This window comes from Zalophus californianus, chromosome 1, assembly GCF_009762305.2.
Source record: "Zalophus californianus isolate mZalCal1 chromosome 1, mZalCal1.pri.v2, whole genome shotgun sequence".
Taxonomy (NCBI): Eukaryota; Metazoa; Chordata; class Mammalia; order Carnivora; family Otariidae; genus Zalophus; species Zalophus californianus.
Genome location: NC_045595.1, coordinates 10,843,059 through 10,866,247, shown reverse-complemented (window position 1 = coordinate 10,866,247; position 23,189 = coordinate 10,843,059). Strand labels below are relative to the sequence as shown.

The window sequence follows — 23,189 nt, the reverse complement described above, 5'->3', positions numbered from 1 at the left end:
GAGGGGGAGACGAACCAGGAGAGATGATGGACTCTGAAAAACAAACTGAGGGTTCTAGAGGGGAGGAGGGAAGGGGGATGGGTTACTCTGGTGATGGGTATTGAAGAGGGCACATTCTGCATGGAGCACTGGGTGTTATGAACAAACAATGAATCATGGAATACTACACCAAAACAAATGATGTAATATATGGTGATTAACATAACAATAAAAAATTAAAAAAAAAGAATTCCTCATATCAGTGAGGTCATATGATACATGTATTTCTCTGATTGACTTATTTAACTCAGCATAAAACCCTCCAGTTCCAACCATGTCGCTGCAAATGGCAAGATCTCATTCCTTTTGATGGCTGCATAATATTCCATTGTGTATAAATACCACCTCTTCTTTATCCATTCATCTGTTGATGGACATCTTGGCTCTTTCCCCAGTATGGCTATTATGGACATTGCTGCTGTAAACATTGGGGTGCACGTACCCCTTCGGATCCCTACATTTGTATTTTTGTGGTAAATACCCAGTAGTGCAGTTGCTGGATCGTATGGTAGCTCTATTTTCAACTGTTGAGGAACCTCCATACTGTTTCCCAGAGTGTTTGCACCAGCTTGCATTCCCACCAACAGTGTAGGAGGGTTCCCCTTTCTCCGCATCCCCACCAACATCTATCATTTCCTGACTTGTTATTTTAGGCATTTGACTGGTGTGAGGTGGTATCTCATTGAGGTTTTGATTTGGATTTCCCTGATGCCGAGCAATGTTGAGCACTTTTTCATGTGTCTGTTGGACATTTGGAAGTCTTCTTTGGAAAAATGTCTGTTCATGTCTTCTGCCCATTTCTTGATTGGATTATTTGTTCTTTGGGTGTTGAGTTTGATAAGTTCTTTATAGATTTTGGATACTACCCCTTTATCTGCTATGTCATTGGCAAATATTTTCTCCCATTCTGTTGGTCGTCTTTTGTTTTTCTTGACTGTTTCTTTTGCTCTCCAAAAGCTTTTTATCTTGATGAAATCCCAATAGTTCATTTTTGCCCTTGCTTCCCTTGCCTTTGGAAATGTTTCTAGGAAGAAGTTGCTGCGGTTGAGGTCAAAGAGGTTGCTATATGTGTTCTCCTTTAGGATTTGGATGGACTCCTTTAGGAGCTGGATGGACTCCTGTCTCACGTTTAGGTCTTTCAACCTAATTTGGAGTCTATTTTCGTGTGTGGTGTAAGGAAATGATCCAGTTTCATTTTTCTGCATGTGGGTGTCCAATTTTCCCAACACCACTTGTTGAAGGGACTGTCTTGTTGCCATTGGACATTTTTTCCTGCTTTGTCAAAGGTGAGTTGAGCATAGAGTTGAGGTTCCTTTTCTGAGCTCTCTATTCTGTTCCATTGATCTATGTGTCTGGTTTTGTGCCAGTACCATAGTGCCTTGATGATGGCAGCTTTGTAATAGAGCCGGAAGTCCTGAGTTGTGATGCTGCCAGTTTTGCTTTTCTTTTTCAACATTCCTCTGGCTATTCGGGCTCTCTTCTGATTCCATACAAATTTTAGGATTATTTGTTCCATTTCTTTGAAAAGAGTGGTTGGTATTTTGATGGGGATTGCATTGAATGTGTAGATTGCTCTAGGTAGCATTGACATCTTCACAATGTTTTTTCTTCCAATTCTTAAGCATGGAAGGTTTTTCCATTTCTTTGTGTCTTCCTCAATTTCTTTCATGAGTATTTTATAGTTTTCTGAGTACAGATCCTTTATCTCTTTGGTTAGATTTATTCCTAGGTATCTTATAGTTTTGGGTGCAATTCTAAATGGGATCGACTCCTTAATTTGTCTCTCTTCCGTCTTGTTGTTGGTGTATAGGAATGCCACTGATTTCTGTGCATTGATTTTTATATCCTGTCACTTTAGTGAATTCCTGTAGGAGTTCTAGCAGTTTTGGGGTGGAGTCTTTTGGGTTTTCCAGATAAAGTATCATATCATCTGAAAAGAGTGAGAGTTTGACTTCCTCTTTGCCAATTTGGATGCCTCTGATTTCTTTTTGTTGTCTGATTGCTGTGGCTAGGACTTCTAATACTATGTTGAATAGCAGTGGTGAGAGTGGACATCCCTGACGTGTTCCTGACCTTAGGAGGAAAGCTCTCAGCTTGAGGCTCCATATTCTTATTTCTGAAGATATCATGGGGATAATAAAATCAATTTCAGAGTGATATTGTGGCTAATAAACAAAGCTGTGGGCACATTTTGTAGATCCCTAAGAAAATGTTCAAAGGTGAGGGGTATGATATTTGTGTGTGCGTGTGTTTATTCACATTTTCTTTGAAGTAAACCTGGGTGCTCATGTGCACACACACAGAATCATTATTAGGTGATCTTTCCTGTCACAAGTAAACTTGAGAGAAAGTGGGAGAGGATAAGAATGAAAAGAATGAATATTTAGATTAGCGTGAAAGCTAAAATATGTAAAAATTTGGACACAAAGATTTAAGATAGAACAAATCGCCTTAAGGATTCAGCTTTTCTAGGTTAGTACCTGCAAGTCAGCATGGCTCATGGCATGGGAGATCTTCTGTACCAGCTCGTGGGGCTGAACAACTCCACAGTGACTTCAGACTCCATTGTCTACTTGAAGTAGGGCACCAACACGGTATATCCTTATCCAAGAGAATGTAAATGAATAAAATCCAAGGCTGCTTTCACTTCCCTTGGACAAAGTGTTATTGGATAAATGTCTGGATTATTTTTTCACTGTGGTTGCAAGAAATCCATGCTGCTCCCTTAAAACAAATCAATTTATTTTCTGATAGTTCTGGAAGTCAGAAGACTGAAATAGGTCCCCCTGGGCTAAAATCACTCTGTCTTCAGAGAAGAGTTCATGTGGAGATCTGGGGAGAAAAGGTTTTCTTCCCTATTTCAGCTTTAGGGCCACCTGTACTCCCTGGTTTATGTCCCTTCCCTTTACCATCAAAGCCAACAAAATAGCATCTCAAAATCTCTCTCTGACTCCAAGATTTCTGCCTCCCTCTTCCACCACTGCAGGACTCTTGTCATCTATTGAGCCCAGCTGGATAATCAGAATAACTTTATCCTGGGCCAGCTGACTAGCAATGTTAATCCCATTTGCAACCTTAATTCTTCCTTCCCATGACACAAGACATATCCAAAACTTCTGTAGTTTAAGATGTGGAAATATTCGGGGGACATTATTCTGCCGACTAAAGTGTTTTCCGAGGTATATTTAATGTCAACTCAGGGACCCTTCTTTGGAGAATCAAACACAATTGCTCTCAACTCTAGGGTGAGTACTGAGTCTTTTCTCTCCAAACCACACAGGAAGAGGATCACATGGCTTATTTACTAAAATCACCCTAAAGCTGTAAATGGTAAAGTAAACCATCAAGTAAAGAAATTCAGTATCATCTCAAAGTTAAGGTAAAGTCAAGGACGTTAGAACTCTGGAAGGCAGGTAAATTCATGACAAAGAAGATTAAAAAAAAATGGATTCACTTGACTTCTAATCTGGCCTCCCAGGAACCAAGTATCAGCAGGAAAAGTTGCCTTTCTGTCCAGACCAGTTGCCCACTGGGAATGGAGTGCTCTGAGGTGGGAGTAACAATGGAAACAGTGCCTAATGAGCAGACACAGAGCTGTAAATATCTCCTCTGCTGCAGAGCTTCAGCATGGGAAACCTTGGACTGGCCACAACATGGTTGTTATTTCTGGGTTCCTAAGTCTGGCTGGGGGACCCATGCCTCTCTGCTTCCTGCTGTCCCGTCTGGGAACAGAGCTGCGGTCTCAAGCATCAACCATCCGGGGAGGAATTCAGACCTCCACATGGAGACTTTCATCTTAGAGACCCCAACCAGGTGAGCCTGAGAGCTCAGCAGGTACTTCAGGAAAGGAGCAGAGAGAATGGAAGCTGAGAACTTTGACCTGAGGTCACCTGAGACTAGGTACACTCATTTATAATTAATTTACGTAGTGTGTTCAAAAGAGAAGTGTCCATAGGACCCAGCAATACAGGCATCGTTGATGATACATGGTGGGAATGGAAGTCCAGTTGGATGACACAGGGGAAGGAATGGGGGGCCTAAAATGGTTTCAGTGAAATTAGAACATATCCGAGGAGTTTTGCAGCTAAGGGGAGCAGGAAATCAGAGTATTTGGCTTGGAGCATGGGTGGTGAACTGTTTAGGGTGTGATGGGTTTTGCACATGTTCTGTATTTATTGAAAGACCCAGACCCATGCAGGTAACTATTCCCTTGCAACAACAGTTCCTGAGATACACATTTCTCAGAACCTTCTCTCACACTGAGTATTCACATGGAAAAGTGTGTTTAATGTGCAACAAAGTGTATGCTAACTAGCTTTACTTTGTAATACTTCATTGCCAAAAAGTGTGTAAATGATGGAGACATTTTTGAAAAGCAGAGAAAACGCACCCAAATCTGTTCAATGGTGAAAATAACTCATTTACTCACAGGAAGGAACAGTGCTATAAGCTTCCTACATGTAGTGACCCATGCTGTATCCACCCTAGGAGGATGGGTACTGCTGTCCCCACTCTCTGAGGGAGGATAGTCCCATTTGGAATGGATTGATTGTCTCTCCCAAGTTCCAACATTGTATATGTGGTAGATCTGATGTTCAAAACCTGGTTTTCTGATTCAAAAATTTGACACTTAAAATCATTCAGAAAAGTCCTTTGTTAATTCATCTTTAAAAATCCCCTTCTATTGTCCTACATTGAGTACTACAGTGTGTATTTTCTGTTGTAAATTGCAGATTTATTTCCTTTGCACATTTTTCTAGAGGGATATTCAATCAGTAAAATGTCTGACATCATAAATAGCCCACTCTTTTCTTGTTTGGATACACTGTTCTTTTTCTGCTTTGTTAATTATTCTGGGCAGCAAGGGCATGTGGCAGGGGCTGGAAGGCTGCCAGACCGGGGAAGCTTTCTGCTTATCAGAGTCTCTCAGGAATCCCCTGAGTTTATTAGATCTCCTTTACCACTCGTGTCCATTTTTTCCCTGTGTTATATGAACAATCTTTTATTTTAAAGATTTTATTTATTATTTGACACAGAGAGACACATCGAGAGAGGGAACACAAGCAGGGGGAGCAGCAGGCAGAGGGAGAATCTGCCTCCCCACTGATCAGGCAGCCCGATTTGGGGCTCAGTCCCAGGACCCTGGGATCATGACCTGAGTCGAAAGCAGGCGCTTGACCACTGAACCACCCAGGCACTCCACTGACATTTAAAGAAAAACTTTAAAAAAAAGAAAAAAAAGTAATAAATAAATAAATGAAGCCCATATAATTCAACACTTTTAAGCTTTTTTTTTCTTTCCTTGTAGTCACCACCACCACATGGAAGCAGACAATGACACAGGAATTTCAGAGTTTCTTCTTCTGGGATTATCAGAGGAACCAGAATTACAGCCCATCATATTTGGGCTTTTCCTCTGCCTGTACCTAATCACTGTGCTTGGGAACCTGCTCATCATCCTGGCCGTCAGCTCAGACTCCCATCTCCACACCCCCATGTACTTCTTCCTCGCAAGCCTGTCCTTTGTAGACATCTGCTTCACCTCCACCACAGTCCCCAAGATGCTGTGGAACATCCAGACTCAGAGCCAAGTCATCACCTATGCCGGCTGCCTCACACAGATATACTTTTTCATAATCTTTGGAGCCTGGGACGACTTTCTCCTGACTGTGATGGCCTATGACCGCTTCGTGGCCATCTGTCACCCCCTGCACTACACGGTCATCATGAACTCTCGGCTCTGTGGACTGCTGGTTCTGGTGTCCTGGGTCATCAGTGTTCTCAATTCCTTGTTACAGAGTTTAAAGGTGTTGCGGCTGTCCTTCCGTACAAAGGTGGAAATCCCCCATTTTTTCTGTGAACTCAATCAAGTAGTTGGGCAGGCCTGTTCTGACACCTTCCTTAACGACATGCTGATGTACTTCGGAATTGTGCTGCTTGGTGGCGCTCCCCTGGCTGGGATCCTTTATTCCTACTCGAAGATTGTTTTCTCCGTACGTAGGATATCCTCAGCTCAGGGCAAGTATAAAGCATTTTCCACCTGTGCATCTCACCTCTCTGTTGTCTCCTTATTTTTTTGTACCAGCCTAGGAGTGTACCTTAGCTCTGCTGCTCCCCAGATCTCCCACTCAAATGCAGTAGCCTCGGTGATGTACACGGTGGTGACGCCCATGCTGAACCCCTTCATCTACAGCCTGAGGAACAGAGACATAAAGAGGACTCTGAAAAGAATCACTGGGGTTACAGTGATATAAATGCCAATGGTCCTGCGGTTGAGGAGGTGCCCATGATTGCAGGGCTCAGCGTCTGAGAGCCTGGAACTGCCATTCTTAGATCAGGCTGTGGAACTAGAACCTGCTCCTTCCACGTTTCCTGGAATTTTCATTTTTTGAATAATTCCACTTCTCGATACATTTAAGTAACTCACTTTACTAAGCTTCGGCTCTGGCTGATATACAGACAGCTTCCCCTTTGTCCATTTGCATACAATCCCAAAATTTTCCCCAACCTTGGTCGCAAATACCTGGAAATTTCTGTATCTTACATGGGGCAAGTTGGATTTCTTAAAAATAAATTTATTTCATAGACTTCTACCATGCCAAATAAATTTTCCCTAGCTTTTCCAGAAGGATAGTGTTGAGTCGTGTTCTTCATTTAGAAGTGACTACACTTGGCCACTAAACCCTTCACCTAATTTTATTGTAGATGAAAATAGAAAAGCCCAGGGTTCCCCTAGAGTCTGTATATCTTTTTACATCGCTTCCTTCACTCCTCTTCCTGATGATGTGGACTCTAACATTGTTCTATTGAGGTCTCAGGTTGTGACAGGGATGCTCAGGCTAGGAAAGCCTGGGCACTCCCCTGCACCCCTGTGCTTCTGGACATTCCCACAGATGCTTCTCTGACCAGAGCCTCTGCTGGGGCCACACTGGCCCTTGGGTTCTTACTGTGATTGCAAGACACACCTCAGCAATGCCCATCAGGGAGCTCTAACAAAACCAGGTTTATCCTCACAGGTCCTGGCGAGCACCTCGGATCCCAAAGCCATTCAGGGAGCTGTCAGAGAGGGAGAGTGGCATTGAGAGGGAGACAGAATTCCCCTGAGGGATCTGCCTTTATTGGTTAGGTTAGGGGTTTGTGGGTTCACACTTTATTCGAGATTTTTATATGATTAGAATTTGGGTGTTCAGTGGGAAAATCATGGTCACTCTTGTGTCAGTATGGAGGTTACCCAGGGCTTTTTGAAGAGGTACTTTATAGCTGGGGCAGCCTGAACACTTAACTGGTAATTGTGATCCTCACCTAATAGTGTGTTTAATCAACCTGACTGCTTTAAAAATGCATGCCTCAGAGATCAAAAGCTTAATCAGGTAATTACATTACAATCAAGGTTCTTAAAGTCAGACAGTTACTCTGGAAACATGCTCCTGTGTTTCTGAACTGGTCTCCTGCTTTTATTCTGTGATGCAGCTCCCTGTCCAGAAAGCCTACCATAGCCACTGGCAAACACTGAGTAGCAAACATGTACCTCCCAGTGCAGTCTACATGGAAAAACAAATTTGAACAAATAGATTGACCAGGTATATTCTTCGTGTCAGGATAATCACAAATATGATGATGCAAAATTTCAAAGATTTTATTCCTATACAAAATGTTTCTTTTTTATGATTTCCTTTGTTCTACTCACTTTGGGCCTTCTTTTTTCTTTAGGAAAGAGTACTTTGAATATAAAATCAGTACCAGGGACTGATTTAGAGCAGGCATACCAAATGTGAATTACCTTAATTTAATTTCCTTTTTCCCATATCCCTAGAGACACTGCTTTCTTCCTAGTTAGGAGTGATACCTTCCATCCCTGTTCATTGTGAATCAGCTACACCAGTGCACTAGATCTTACCCTCAGCTACGGTCCACTAGACTTTTTCCTTCAAGTATATCCCTGAAGTATAATTATATGTAAGAAACTGCACCTATTTAAACTACATAGCTTCACATTTGTGGTGAGCCCAGCATAACCTAAAGAATTGGCGGTTGAACCACTATGTTGCACACTGGAAACTAAAGAACTTTGTGTGTCAACTACACTTTGAAAAAATTTTTAAATAAACTATACAGTTTGATGCATAGAGGAGTTGGGCAACATTTAGGAGGACATTCTGAATGATCCTGTTTCTATAAATTCCAGAAAGTGCACAATAAGCTTTAACTACTTTGTTCTGTAACTTATTAAAATTTCATGCCCCTGACCCTCAGTTTTCTTTTTTTTTTTTGTGGAATCTTTTTTATTGTTATGTTAATCACCATACATTATATCATTTGTTTTGGATGTACTGTTCCATGATACATTGTTAGTGCAAAACACCCAGTGCTTCATGCAGAACGGGCCCTCTTTTATATCCATCACAAGGCTAACCAATCCACCCACGCTCCTCCCCTCTAGAACCCTCAGTTTGTTTTTCAGAGTCCATCATCTCTCATGGTTCATCTCCCCCTCCGATTTCCCTGCTTCATTCTTCCCCTCCTGCTGTCTTCTTCTTTTTTTTTTTTTTTGGACATGTATTGCATCATTTGTTTCAGAGGTACAGATCGGTGATTCAACAGTCTTGCACAATTCACAGCACTCGCCATAGCACATAGCCTCCCCAATGTCTATCACCCAGCCACCCCATCCCTCCCACACACCCACCACTCTAGCAACACTCAGTTTGTATCCTGAGATTAAGAATTCCTCATATCAGTGAGGTCTTATGATACATGTCTTTCTCTGATTGACTTATTTAACTCAGCATAAAACCCTCCAGTTCCAACCATGTCGCTGCAAATGGCAAGATCTCATTCCTTTTGATGGCTGCATAATACTCCATTGTGTATATATACCACCTCTTCTTTATCCAGTCATCTGTTAATGGACATCTTGGCTCTTTCCACAGTTTGGGTATTATGGACATTGCTGCTATACACATTGGGGTGCACGTACCCCTTTGGATCCCTACATTTGTATCTTTGTGGTAAATACCCAGTAGTGCAATTGCTGGATCGTATGGTAGCTGTATTTTCAACTGTTGAGGAACCTCCATACTGTTTCCAAGAGTGTTTTCACCAGCTTGCATTCCCACCAACATTGTAGGAGGGTTCCCCTTTCTCCGCAACCCCACCAACATCTATCATTTCCTGACTTCTTAATTTTAGGCATTTGACTGGTGTGAGGTGGTATCTCATGGAGGATTTGATTTGGATTTCCCTGATGCCGAGCGATGTTGAGCACTTTTTCATGTGTCTGTTGGCCATTTGGAAGTCTTCTTTGGAAAAATGTCTGTTCATGTCTTCTGCCCATTTCTTGATTGGATTATTTGTTCTTTGGGTGTTGAGTTTGATAAGTTCTTTATAGATTTTGGATACTAGCCCTTTAACTGATATGTCATTTGCAAATATTTTCTCCCATTCTGTTGGTCGTCTTTTGCTTTTCTTGACTGTTTCTTTTGCTCACCAAAAGCTTTTTATCTTGATGAAATCCCAATAGTTCATTTTTGCCCTTGCTTCCCTTGCCTTTGGAGATGTTTCTAGGAAGAAGTTGCTGCGGTTGAGGTCAAAGAGGTTGCTACATGTGTTCTCCTTTAGGATTTGGATGGACTCCTGTCTCACGTTTAGGTCTTTCAACCTAATTTGGAGTCTATTTTTGTGTGTGGTGTAAGGAAATGATCCAGTTTCATTCTTCTGCATGTGGCTGTCCAATTTCCCAACACCACTTGTTGAAGAGACTGTCTTGCTGCCATTGGACATTTTTTCCTGCTTTGTCAAAGATGAGTTGACCATAGAGTTGAGGTTCCATTTCTGGGCTCTCGATTCTGTTCCTTTGATCTATGTGTCTGTTTTTGTGCCAGTACCATACTGTCTTGATGATGGCAGCTTTGTAATAGAGCTGGAAGTCCAGAGTTGTGATGTTGCCAGCTTTGCTTTTCTTTTTCAACATTCCTCTGGCTTTTCAGGGTCTCTTCTGGTTCCATACAAATTTTAGGATTATTTGTTCCATTTCTTTGAAAAGAGTGGTTGGTATTTTGATGGAGATTGCATTGAATGTGTAGATTGCTCTAGGTAGCATTGACATCTTCAGAATGTTCGTTCTTCCAATCCATAAGCATGGAACGTTTTTCCATTTCTTTGTGTCTTCCTCAATTTCTTTCATGAGTATTTTATAGTTTTCTGAGTACAGATCCTTTATCTCTTTGGTTAGATTTATTCCTAGGTATCTTATTGTTTTGGGTGCAATTCTAAATGAGATCGACTCCTTAATTTGTCTCTCTTCTGTCTTGTTGTTGGTGTATAGGAATGCCACTGATTTCTGTGCATTGATTTTTATATCCTGTCACTTTAGTGAATTCCTGTAGGAGTTCTAGCAGTTTTGGGGTGGAGTCTTTTGGGTTTTCCACATAAAGTATCATATCATCTGCAAAGAGTGAGAGTTTGACTTCCTCTTTGCCAATTTGATGTCTTTGATTTCTTTTTGTTGTGTCATTGCTGTGGCTAGGACTTCTAATAATATGTGGAATAGCAGTGGTGATAGTGGACATCCCTGCCGTGTTCCTGACCTTAGGGGGAAAGCTCTCAGCTTGAGCCTCAGTTTTCTTATTTTTGAAGATAACATGGGGATAATAAAATCAATTTCAGAGTGATATTGTGGCTAATAAACAAAGCTGTGGGCATATTTTGTAGATCCTAACAAAATTTTCAAAGGTGAGGGGTATGATATTTGTGTGTGCGTGTGTTTATTCACACTTTTCTTTGAAGTAAACCTGGGTGCTCATGTGCACACACACAGAATCGTTATTAGGTGATCTTTCCTGTCACAATAAACTTGAAAGAAAGTGGGAGAGGATAAGAATGAAAAGAATGAATATTTAGATTAGCGTGAAAGTTAAACTATGTAAAAATTTGGACACAAAGATTTAAGATAGAAAAAATCGCCTTAAGGATTTTTTTCTACGATAGTACCTGCAAGTCAGCATGGCTCATGGCATGGGAGATCTTCTGTACCAGCTCGTGGGGCTGAACAACTCCAAAGTGACTTCAGACTCCTTTGTCTACTTGAAGTAGGGCACCAACACGGTATATCCTTATCCAAGAGAATGTAAATGAATAAAATCCAAGGCTGCTTTCACTTCCCTTGAAGAAAGTGTTATTGGATAAATATCTGGATTATTTTTTCATTGTGGTTGTAAGAAATGACCACGCTGCTCCCTTTAAACAAATCAGTTTATTTTCCGATAGTCCTGGAAGTCAGAAGACTGAAATAGGTCCCCCTGGGCTAAAATCATTCTGTCTGCAGAGAAGAGTTCATTGTGGAGGTCTGGGGAGAATAGGTTTTCTTGCCTATTTCAGCTTTAGGGCCACCTGTACTCCCTGGTTTTGTCCCTTCCCTTTACCTTGAAAGCCAACAAAATAGCATCTCGAAATCTCTCTCTGACTCCAAGACTGCTGCCTCCCCCTTCCACCACTGCAGGACGCTTGTCATCTATTGAGCCCAGCTGTATAATCAGAATAACTTTATCCTGGATCAGCTGACTAGCAATGTTAATCCCATTTGCAACCTTAATTCTCCCTTGCCATGACACAAGACATATCCAAAGATTCTGTAGATTAAGATGTGGAAATATTCGGGGGACATTATCCTGCCTACTAAAGTATTTTTCCTAGGTATATTTGATGTCAACTCAGAGGCCTTTCTTTGGAGAATCAAACACAATTGATCTCAACTCTAGGGTGAGTACTGAGTCTTTTCTCTCCAAACCACACAGGAAGAGGATCACATGGCTTATTTACTAAAATCACCCTAACGCTGTAAATGGTAAAGTAAACTATCAACTAAAGAAATTCAGTATCATCTCAAAGTTAAGGTAAAGTCAAGGAGGTTAAAACTCTGGAAGGCAGGTAAATTCATGAGAAAGAGGATTAAAAAAAAAATGGATTCACCTGACTTCTAATCTGGCCTCCCAGGAACAAAATATCAGCAGGAAAAGTTGCCTTTCTGTCCAGACCAGTTGTCCACTGGGAATGCAGTGCTCTGAGGTGGGAGTAACAATGGAAACAGTGCCTAATGAGCAGACACAGAGCTGTAAATATCTCCTCTGCTGCAGAGCTTCAGCATGTGAAACCTTGGATTGGCCACAACATGGTTGTTATTTCTGGGTTCCTAAGTCTGGCTGGGGGACCCATGCCTATCTGCTTCCTGCTGTCCTGTCTGGGAACAGAGCTGCGGTCTCGAGCATCAACCATCCGGGGAGGAATTCAGACCTCCACATGGAGACTTTCATCTTAGAGACCCCAACCAGGTGAACCTGAGAGCTCAGCAGGTACTTCAGGAAAGGAGCAGAGAGAATGGAAGCTGAGAACTTTGACCTGAGGTCACCTGAGACTAGGTACACTCATTTATAATTAATTTACGTAGTGTGTTCAAAAGAGAAGTGTCCATAGGACCCAGGATACAGGCATCACTGTTGACGATACATGGTGGGAATGGAAGTCCAGTTGGATGAGAAAGGGGAAGGAGTGGGCAACCTAAAGTGATACCAGTGAAATTAGAACATTAAAACAAGGAGTTTTGCAGCTAAGGGGAGCAGGAAATCAGAGTATTTGATTGTTTAGAATGTGGTGGTTTTGGGGGGGGCGGAGCAAGATGGCGGAGGAGTAGGAGACCTAGATTTTGTCTGGTCTCAGGAATTCAGCTGAATAGGGATCAAACCATTCTGAACACCTACGAACTCAACAGGAGATCGAACAGGAGAGTAGCAACAACTCTCTGAACAGAGAAGCGACCACTTACTGGAAGGTAGGGCGTGCGGAGAAGTGAATCCGAGGCGATATTCGGGAGGATAGACGGCGGGGGAGGGGCTCCGCCGGCCGCTTCTGGCAAGTGCTAGAGCCGCGGAGCACAAAATCGGACCTTTTAAAAATTGGCTCGGCGGAGGGACGTCGCTGCAGTGGCTAAGCGGGGGGTGGAATCCTCCCGGGACAGTGTGGTCTCAGGACCCTTGGGGTCACAGAGAGACCGGGGGTGCCTGAGTGCAGCAGAGCTCCCAGGTATCAGAGCAGGGAAGCCGGCTGCAGAGACGGAGCAGAGTCGCGGGCTCTCAGCTCTGGGTTGCCACAAACTGTGATCTGCGGCCCAGTCGGGGCACGGCTCCTCCAGCAGGGACCCAACAAGCAGCAGATCCGGGGAGACTCCCATTCCTTCCTGGGGAGGAGCGGTGCGGGAACGCACTGCAGGGATCTGCTGGGTTTGGAGACTCCGAGCGGGGTCGGGTGCCAGAGATAGCAACGCTCGATCACAGGCCGGGTGAGCACGGAGTGCGGCCGGAGACCGGGGAGATGGGAGTGACTGCTTTTCTCTGGGGGCGCACTGAGGAGTGGGGCCCCGAGTTCTCGGCTCCTCCGGGCGGAGACTGGGAGGCCGCCATTTTCGCCCTGGGCCTCCAAAGCTGTACCGAGAGCTTGCAGGGAACAAAAACTCCTGAGAGCAAACCGGAGCAGCTTCCTTAGCCCGGACCCACAAGGGCGGGGTAATTCCGCCTCCGGCAAAGACATTTGGAAACCACAGCAACAGGCCCCTCCCCCAGAAGATCAGCACAAACAGCCAGCAAGCCAAGACCAAGTTGATCGATCAAGGAGAATAGGAGAACTCCAGCGCTAGGGGAATACTGCACATAGATTCATGGCTTCTTTTTTTTTTTTTTTTTTTTTTTTACCATGATTCATTATTTCATCAAAGTTAATTTTTGTTGACTTTTTTTTATTTTTCTTTTTCCCTTTTTCAACCAACATCTTATAAATCCCTTTTTTTAAAAAAAAAACATTTTTTATTTTTTTTTTTTTCATTTTTAGAGTCATATTTTATCCCTTCATAGTAGTTATCCTTGTTTTTGGCATATATATATAAGTTGTTCTCTCTTTAAAATTTTGAGGTACAGTTTCTTCTAACAGATCAAAATATACCCTAAACCACTAGTGTATGGCTTTGTTCTAGTCTCCTGCCTGATCACATTCTCTCCCTTTTTCCTTTTTTTTTTTTCCTTAAATCTTCTTTCTTTTTTCAAACAACTTATCTTACCAAGTCCTTTTATAAAATCTTTTATAATTTTCATCTTTACAGTCATCTTCCATCCCTTCATTGTATCAACCCTTATTTTGTACATATGTCTTTCTTCCTTTAAAATTTTACGAGGCACTTTTTTCTAACAGACCAAAATATGCCCAAAATCTAGTGTGTGGCACTGATCTATGCACTAGCCTGATCATATTTGATCATATTCTGCCTTTTCTGAATTGTTTTGTTTTTATCTTTTTTTTTCTTTTTTTTTTTCTTTTTCTCTTTCTTTTTTCTTTCTTTCCCTTTCTTTTCCCCTGGTTTCAGGTCTTTTCTGATTTGTATACAGTATATTTGCTGGGGACGTTGTAAACCTGTTAGCCTTTTGTTCTCTCATTCATCTATTCTCCTCTGGACAAAATGACAAGACGAAAGAAATCACCTCAGCAAAAAGAACAAGAGGTAGTACCGTCAGCCAGGGACCTACTCAATACGGACATTAGTATGATGTCGGACCTAGAGTTCAGAATCATGACTTTAAAGATACTAGCTGGGCTTGAAAAAAGCGTGGAAGTTATTAGAGAAACCCTTTCTGGAGAAATAAAAGAACTAAAATCTAACCAAATCGAAATCAAAAAGGCTATTGATGAGGTGCAATCAAAAATGGGGGCACTAAATGCTAGGATAAATGAGGCAGAAGAGAGAATCAGCGATATAGAAGACCAAATGATGGAAAATAAAGAGGCTGAGAAAAAGAGAGAGAAACAACTACAAGATCACGAGGGCAGAATTCGAGAGATAAGTGATACGATAAGACGAAACAACATTAGAATAATTGGGATCCCAGAAGAAGAAGAGAGAGAGAGAGGGGCAGAAGGTATATTGGAGCAAATTATAGCAGAGAACTTCCCTAATGTGAGGAAGGAAACAGGCATTAAAACCCAGGAGGCACAGAGAACCCCTCTCAAAATCAATAAAAATAGGTCAACACCCCGACATCTAATAGTAAAACTTACGAGTCTCAGAGACAAAGAGAAAATCCTGAAAGCAGCTCGGGAGAAGAGATATGTAACCTACAATGGTAGAAACATTAGATTGGCAACAGACCTATCCACAGAGACCTGGCAGGCCAGAAAGGACTGGCAAGATATCTTCAGAGCACTAAACGAGAAAAATATGCAGCCAAGAATACTATATCCAGCTAGGCTATCATTGAAAATAGAAGGAGAGATAAAAAGCTTCCAGAACAAACAAAAACTAAAGGAATTTGCAAACACGAAACCAGCCCTCCAAGAAATATTGAGAGGGGTCCTCTAAGCAAAGAGAGAACCTAAAAACAGCAAAGAGCAGAAACGAACACAGACAACAGACAGTTAACAGTCACCTTACAGGTAATACAATGGCACTAAATTCATACCTTTCAATAGTAACCCTGAATGTAAATGGGCTAAATGCCCCAATCAAAAGACACAGGCTATCAGATTGGATTAAAAAACAAGACCCATCAATATGCTGTCTGCAAGAGACTCATTTTACACCCAAAGACACCCCCAGATTGAAAGTGAGGGGGTGGAAAACCATTTACCATGCTAATGGACATCAAAAGAAAGCTGGGGTGGCAATCCTTATATCAGAGAAACTAGATTTTAAAACAAAGACTGTAATAAGAGATGAGGAAGGACACTATATCCTACAAAAGGGTCTATCCAACAAGAAGATCTAACAATTGTAAATATTTATGCCCCGAACATGGGAGCAGCCAATTATATAAGGCAATTAATAACAAAAGCAAAGAAACACATTGACAACAATACAATAATAGTGGGGGACTTTAACACCCCCCTGACTGAAATGGACAGATCATCTAAGCAAAAGATCAACAAGGAAATAAAGACTTTAAATGACACACTGGACCAAATGGACTTCACAGACATATTCAGAACATTCCATCCCAAAGCAACGGAATACACATTCTTCTCTAGTGCCCATGGAACATTCTCCAGAATTGATCACATCCTAGGTCACAAATCAGGTCTCAATCGGTACCAAAAGATTGGGATCATTCCCTGCATATTTTCAGACCACAATGCTTTGAAACTAGAACTCAACCACAAGAGGAAAGTCGGAAAGAACTCAAATACATGGAGGCTAAAGAGCATCCTACTAAAGAATGAATGGGTCAACCAAGAAATTAAAGAAGAATTAAAAAAATTCATGGAAACCAATGAAAATGAAAACACAACTGTTCAAAATCTTTGGGATACAGCAAAGGCAGTCCTGAGAGGAAAGTATATAGCAATACAAGCCTTTCTCAAGAAACAAGAAAGGTCTCAAATACACAACCTAACCCTACACCTAAAGGAGCTGGAGAAAGAACAGCAAAGAAAGCCTAAACCCAGCAGGAGAAGAGAAATCATAAAGATCAGAGCAGAAATCAATGAACTAGAAACCAAAAGAACAGTAGAACAGATCAACGAAACTAGGAGCTGGTTCTTTGAAAGAATTAACAAGATTGATAAACCCCTGGCCAGACTGATCAAAAAGAAAAGAGAAATGACCCAAATCAACAAAATCATGAATGAAAGAGGAGAGATCACAAGCAACACCAAAGAAATACAAACAATTATAAGAACATATTATGAGCAACTCTATGCCAGCAAATTAGATAACCTGGAAGAAATGGGTGCATTCCTAGAGATGTATAAACTACCAAAATTGAACCAGGAAGAAATAGAAAACCTGAACAGACCTATAACCACTAAGGAAATTGAAACAGTCATCAAAAATCTCCCAAGAAACAAAAGCCCAGGGCCAGATGGCTTCCCAGGGGAATTCTATCAGACATTTCAAGAAGAATTAATACCTATTCTCCTGAAACTGTTCCAAAAAATAGAAATGGAAGGGAAACTTCCAAACTCATTTTATGAGGCCAGCATTACCTTGATCCCAAAACCAGACAAAGACCCCACCAAAAAAGAGAATTACAGACCAATATCCTTGATGAACATGGATGCAAAAATTCTCACCAAAATACTAGCCAATAGGATCCAACAGTACATTAAAAGGATTATTCACCACGACCAAGTGGGATTTATTCCTGGGCTGCAAGGCTGGTTCAACATCCGCAAATCAATCAACGTGATACAATACATTAACAAAAGAAAGAACAAGAATCATATGATCCTCTCAATAGATGCAGAAAAAGCATTTGACAAAGTACAACATCCTTTCTTGATCAAAACTCTTCAGAGTATAGGGATAGAGGGTACATACTTCAATATCATAAAAGCCATCTATGAAAAACCTACAGCGAATATCATTCTCAATGGGGAAAGGCTGAGAGCTTTTCCCCTAAGGTCAGGAACGCGGCAGGGATGTCCACTCTCACCACTGCTATTCAACATAGTATTAGAAGTCCTAGCCACAGCAATCAGACAACAAAAAGAAATCAAAGGCATCCAAATCGGCAAAGAGGAAGTCAAACTCTCACTCTTTGCAGATGATATGATACTGTATGTGGAAAACCCAAAAGACTCCACCCCAAAACTGCTAGAACTCATACAGGAATTCAGTAAAGTAGCAGGATATAAAATCAATGCACAGAAATCAGTGGCATTCCTATACACCAACAACAAGACAGAAGGGAGACAAATCAAGGAGTCTATCCCATTTACAATTGCACCCAAAACCATTAGATACCTAGGAATAAATCTAACCAAAGAGGCAAAGGATCTGTACTCAGAAAACTATAAAATACTCAGGAAAGAAATTGTAGAAGACACAAAGAAATGGAAAAACGTTCCATGCTCATGGATTGGGAGAATCAACATTGTGAAGATGTCAATACTACCTAGAGCAATCTACACATTCAATGCAATCCCCATCAAAATACCATCCACTTTTTTCAAAGAAATGGAACAAATAATCCTAAAATTTGTATGGAACCAGAAGAGACCCAGAATAGCCAGAGGAATACTGAAAAAGAAAAGCAAAGCTGGCGGCATCACAGTTCCGGACTTCCAGCTCTATTACAAAGCTGTCATCATCAAGACAGTATGATACTGGCACAAAAACAGACACATAGATCAATGGAACAGAATTGAGAGCCCAGAAATGGACCCTCAACTCTATGGTCAACTTATTTTTGACAAAGCAGGAAAGAATGTCCAATGGCAAAAAGACAGTCTCTTCAACAAATGGTGTTGGGAAAATTGGACAGCCACATGCAGAAGAATGAAACTGGACCATTTCCTTACACCACACACAAAAATAGACTCCAAATGGTTGAAAGACCTAAACGTGAGACAGGAGTCCATCCAAATCCTAAAGGAGAACACAGGTAGCAACCTTTTTGACCTTAGCCGCAGCAACTTCTTCCTAGAAACATCGCCAAAGGCACGGGAAGCCAGGGCAAAAATGAACTATTGGGATTTCATCAAGATAAAAAGCTTCTGCACAGCAAAAGAAACAGTCCACAAAACCAAAAGACAACCGACAGAATGGGAGAAAATATTTGCAAATGACATATCAGATAAAGGGCTAGTATCCAAAATCTATAAAGAACTTATCCAACTCAACACCCAAAGAACAAATAATCCAATCAAGAAATGGGCAGAAGACATGAACAGACATTTCTCCAAAGAAGACATCCAAATGGCCAACAGGGACATGAAAAAGTGCTCGACATCGCTTGGCATCAGGGAAATCCAAATCAAAACCTCAATGAGATACCACCTCACACCCGTCAGAATGGCTAAAATTAACAAGTCAGGGAACGACAGATGTTGGCGGGGATGTGGAGAAAGGGGAACCCTCCTACACTGTTGGTGGGAATGCAAGCTGGTGCAACCCCTCTGGAAAACAGTATGGAGATTCCTCAAACAGTTGAAATTAGAGCTACCGTTCGATCCAGCAATTGCACTACTGGGTATTTACCACAAAGATACAAATGTAGGGACCCGAAGGGGTACGTGTACCCCAATGTTTATAGCAGCAATGTCCACCATAGCCAAACTGTGGAAAGAGCCAAGATGCCCATCGACAGATGAATGGATAAAGAAGAGGTGGTATATATACACAATGGAATATTATGCAGCCATCAAAAGGAATGAGATCTTGCCATTTGCAACGACGTGGATGGAACTGGAGGGTGTTATGCTGAGTGAAATAAGTCAATCAGAGAAAGACATGTATCACATGACCTCACTGATATGAGGAATTCTTAATCTCAGGAAAGATACTGAGTGTTACTGGAGTGGTTGGGGGTGGGAGGGATGGGGTGGCTGGGTGATAGACATTGGGGAGGGTATGTGCTATGGTGAGCGCTGTGAATTGTGCAAGACTGTTGAATCACAGATCTGTACTTCTGAAACAAATAACGCAACATATTTTAAGAAAAAAGAAAAAGAAGAAGATAACAGGAGAGGAAGAAAAGGGGAGTATGTCAGAGGGGGAGACGAACCATGAGAGATGATGGACTCTGAAAAACAAACTGAGGGTTCTAGAGGGGAGGGGGGTAGGGGGATGGGTTAGCCTGGTGATGGGTATTGAGGAGGGCACGTTCTGCATGGAGCACTGGGTGTTATGAACAAACAATGAATCATGGAACACTGCACCAAAAACTAATGATGTAATATATGGTGATTAACATAACAATAAAAAATTAAAAAAAAAAAAAGAAAAAGAAAAAACAGTTGTTTCTTGTTCCACTGGCTGAGACAGCCAGGTGCCCTGTACCTTTATGTTTAAATATGAATTCTTTTTTATCTTATTTATCTTATTTTATTTTATTTTACTTTAGTTAGTTTGTTAGTTGTTATATGTTTATTCATTTTATTTAAATTTAATTAGCTAACATATAGTACATCATTAGTTTTCAATGTAGCTCTGTTCCAAATACTGATATTCTTTAACTCTGGGTTTCTCTGTCTCCTCAACATGGACATTCTGCTCACAGCCTGCCCTGGGGTGGGGTGTATCCTGTGCATTGTAGGGTGTTTAGAGCATCTCTGGCCTCCATGCACCCCTCTCCAGTGTGACAGGCAAAGCTGGCTCCAGACAGTGATCAGTGACCCCCATGGGACAAAATCACATCCAGTTAGAACCACACATTGAATGTAACAATCTCAAACTATTTTTTCCAGCATTGTTATAATAGCAATTTAATGATAAAGAATATGAAAGACCATCAACAATGTGAGTAGCAGTTACTCTGTGATATTGATATTAGCACTAATAATACATTAATTACTTAATCAAGCAAACAAACACAAGGATCTCCTGCTCTGGGCTAAGCTGAATTGGCTCCCACATGGTGACGGGTCAATGTTCTTGGCTTCCATTCTCTCTGACCCTGTCATCCATGGTCCACTGGGGTATTGGACTCACCTGGCTGGGGCATCTTGACAGGAAGCTGTCCTTGTAGATGTTTGAATTCCTCCCTGGACAGCAGATGATAGGGACTAAAGCTCTGTCCTCAGCTGAGACAGCAGGAAGGACCAAGCACTGGCCTCCAACCAGAATTAGGACTTGGAACAAACAGACAAGAAACATGGCCTTTCCCGTCCAAGGTCGCACAGGTTGATGGACTGGAGATGAGGAGGTCTTCACAGCTCCCTGTATTTGCTTATTAGGCACACTTGGCTCTTGTGACTCAGCCTCTAAGCACATGATTCCCAAGTGGAGAAGTCCTCTGGACAGAAAGGATGCTTTCCTAATGAATCTGTTCCCAAAAGACTAGGTTAGAGATTAAGTGAATCAGGTTCTGTTGTTTGTTTTACTCCTTTCCTTGACCTTGCCCCCTTCCTGATGTGTGAATCTCCTAGCACTGTATCTAAGCTTTGAGTTATAATTTTCTCCAAGTCTACAATGGACTGAGGAACAAACCTGGGTTAGGTCTCTTTATCTTCAAAGCATTGACATGTGGTGGGGACCCAGCCCTGCTGTCTCCAGATGGGGTCTATCATTCTAGTCAATAAGGTAGACAAGTGGGTCCTTCTGATAATAAACCTTGGCCGCTACAGACATTGGCTTCAAGACACGTTTGCCATTACAATTAGGAATTTCTTACTTTTTTTTTAGATTTTCTAATTTATGTATTTATTTGGCAGAAAGAGAGAGAAATCGAGCACAAGCAGGGGGAGCATCAGGCAGAGGGAGAGGGAAAAGCAGGCTCCCCTCTCTGACACCTGCCTGAATGGCCTTTGGGATCCCAGGTGCTCTCCAGGACCTGTGAGGATAAACCTGGTTTTGTTAGAGCTCCCTGATGGGCATTGCTGAGGTGTGTCTTGCAATCACAGTAAGAACCAATGGGCCAGTGTGGCCCCAGCAGAGGCTCTGGTCAGAGAAGCATCTGCGGGAATGTCCGGAAGCACAGGGGTGCAGGGGAGTGCCCAGGCTTTCTGAGCCTGAGCATCCCTGTCACAACCTGAGACTTCAACAGAACAACGTTAGAGTCCACATCATCAGGAAGAGGAGTGAAGGAAGCGATGTAAAAAGATATACAGACTCTAGGTGAACCCTGGGCTTTTCTATTTTCATCTACAATAAAATTATGTAAAGGGATTAGTGGCCAAGTGTAGTTACCTCCAAATGAAGAACACAACTCAACACTATCCTTCTGGGAAAGCTAGGGAAAATTTACTTGGCATGGTAGAAGTCTATGAAATAAATTTATTTTTAAGAAATCCAACTTGCCCCATGTAAGATACAGAAATTTCCAGGCATTTGTGTCCAAGGTTGGGGAAAATTTTGGGATTGTATGCAAATGGACAAAGGGGAACCTGTGTGTATATCAGCCAGAGCCAAAATTTAGTAAAGTGAGTTACTTAAATGTATGGAGAAGTGGAATTATTCAAACAAATGAAAATTGCAGGAAACATGTGGAAGGAGCAGGTTCTAGTTCCACAGCCTGATCTAAGAATGGCAGTTCCAGGCTCTCAGACTCTGAGCCCTGCAATCATGGGCACCTCTTCAACCCCAGGACGATGGCCCCTTACATCACTGGAACCCCAGTGATTCTTTTCAGAGCCCTCTTTATGTCTCTGTTCCTCAGGCTGTAGATGAAGGGGTTCAGCATGGGCGTGACCACCGTGTACATCACCGAGGCTACTGCACTTGAGTGGGAGCTCTGGGGAGCAGCAGAGCTAAGGTACACTCCTAGAATTGTACAATAAAACAAGGAGACAATGGAGAGGTGAGATGCACAGGTGGAAAATGCTTTATACTTGCCCTGAGCTGAGGATATCCTACGTATGGAGGAAACAATCTTCGAGTAGGAATAAAGAATCCCAGCCAGGGGAGCGCCACCAAGCAGCACAATTCCGAAATACATAACCATATCATTAAGGAAGGTGTTGGAACAGGCCTGCCCAACTACTTGATTGAATTCACAGAAAAAATGGGGGATTTCCACCTTTGCACAGAAGGACAGCCGCAACACCATTAAACTCTGTAACAAGGAATTGAGAACACTGATGACCCAGGACACCAGAACCAGCAGTCCACAGAGCCGAGGGTTCATGATGACCGTGTAGTGCAAGGGGTGACAGATGGCCACGAAGCGGTCATAAGCCATCACAGTCAGGAGAAAGTCATCCCAGCCTCCAAAGATTAAGAAAAAGTACATCTGTGTGACGCAGCCGGCATAAGTGATGACTTGGCTCTGAGTCTGGATGTTCCACAGCATCTTGGGGATGGTGGTGGAGGTGAAGCAGATGTCTGCAAAGGACAGGGTGGCGAGGAAGAAGTACATGGGGGTGTGGAGATGGGAGTCTGAGCTGACGGCCAGGATGATGAGCAGGTTCCCCAGCACAGTGATTAGGTACATGCAGAGGAAAAGCCTAAATATGATGGGCTGTAATTCTGGTTCCTCTGATAATCCCAGAAGAAGAAACTCAGAAATTCCTGTGTCATTGTCTGCTTCCATGTGGTGGTGCTGCCTACAAGGAAAGAAAAAAAAAAGCATAAAAGTGTTGAATTTTATGGGCTTCATTTATTTATTTAATACTTTTTTTCTTTTTTTAAAGTTTTTCTTTAAATGTCAGTTATTGGGGCGCCTGGGTGGTCCAGTCGT

General features: G+C 42.1%; 2 protein-coding genes across 2 annotated transcripts; one reads left to right on the top strand and one right to left on the bottom strand.

Annotated features, from left to right (window-relative positions):
- Positions 1-5,360: 5,360 nt before the first annotated feature.
- LOC113917153 (olfactory receptor 7A17-like) lies at positions 5,361-6,293 on the top strand. The gene has a single exon (XM_027584764.2). It carries the CDS (start codon positions 5,361-5,363, stop codon positions 6,291-6,293), a length of 933 nt encoding a protein of 310 aa, XP_027440565.2.
- A 15,816-nt stretch (positions 6,294-22,109) lies between these two features.
- Positions 22,110-23,042, bottom strand: LOC113917110 (olfactory receptor 7A17-like). The gene has a single exon (XM_027584653.2). The coding sequence runs from the start codon at positions 23,040-23,042 to the stop codon at positions 22,110-22,112; it is 933 nt and encodes a 310-aa protein (XP_027440454.1).
- Between the last annotated feature and the right edge of the window lie 147 nt (positions 23,043-23,189).

Bases quoted from the DNA above. Each gene is read 5' to 3' on its own strand.
- LOC113917153 (XM_027584764.2), top strand. From the start codon at position 5,361: ATGGAAGCAGACAATGACACAGGAATTTCAGAGTTTCTTCTTCTGGGA.
- LOC113917110 (XM_027584653.2), bottom strand. From the start codon at position 23,042: ATGGAAGCAGACAATGACACAGGAATTTCTGAGTTTCTTCTTCTGGGA.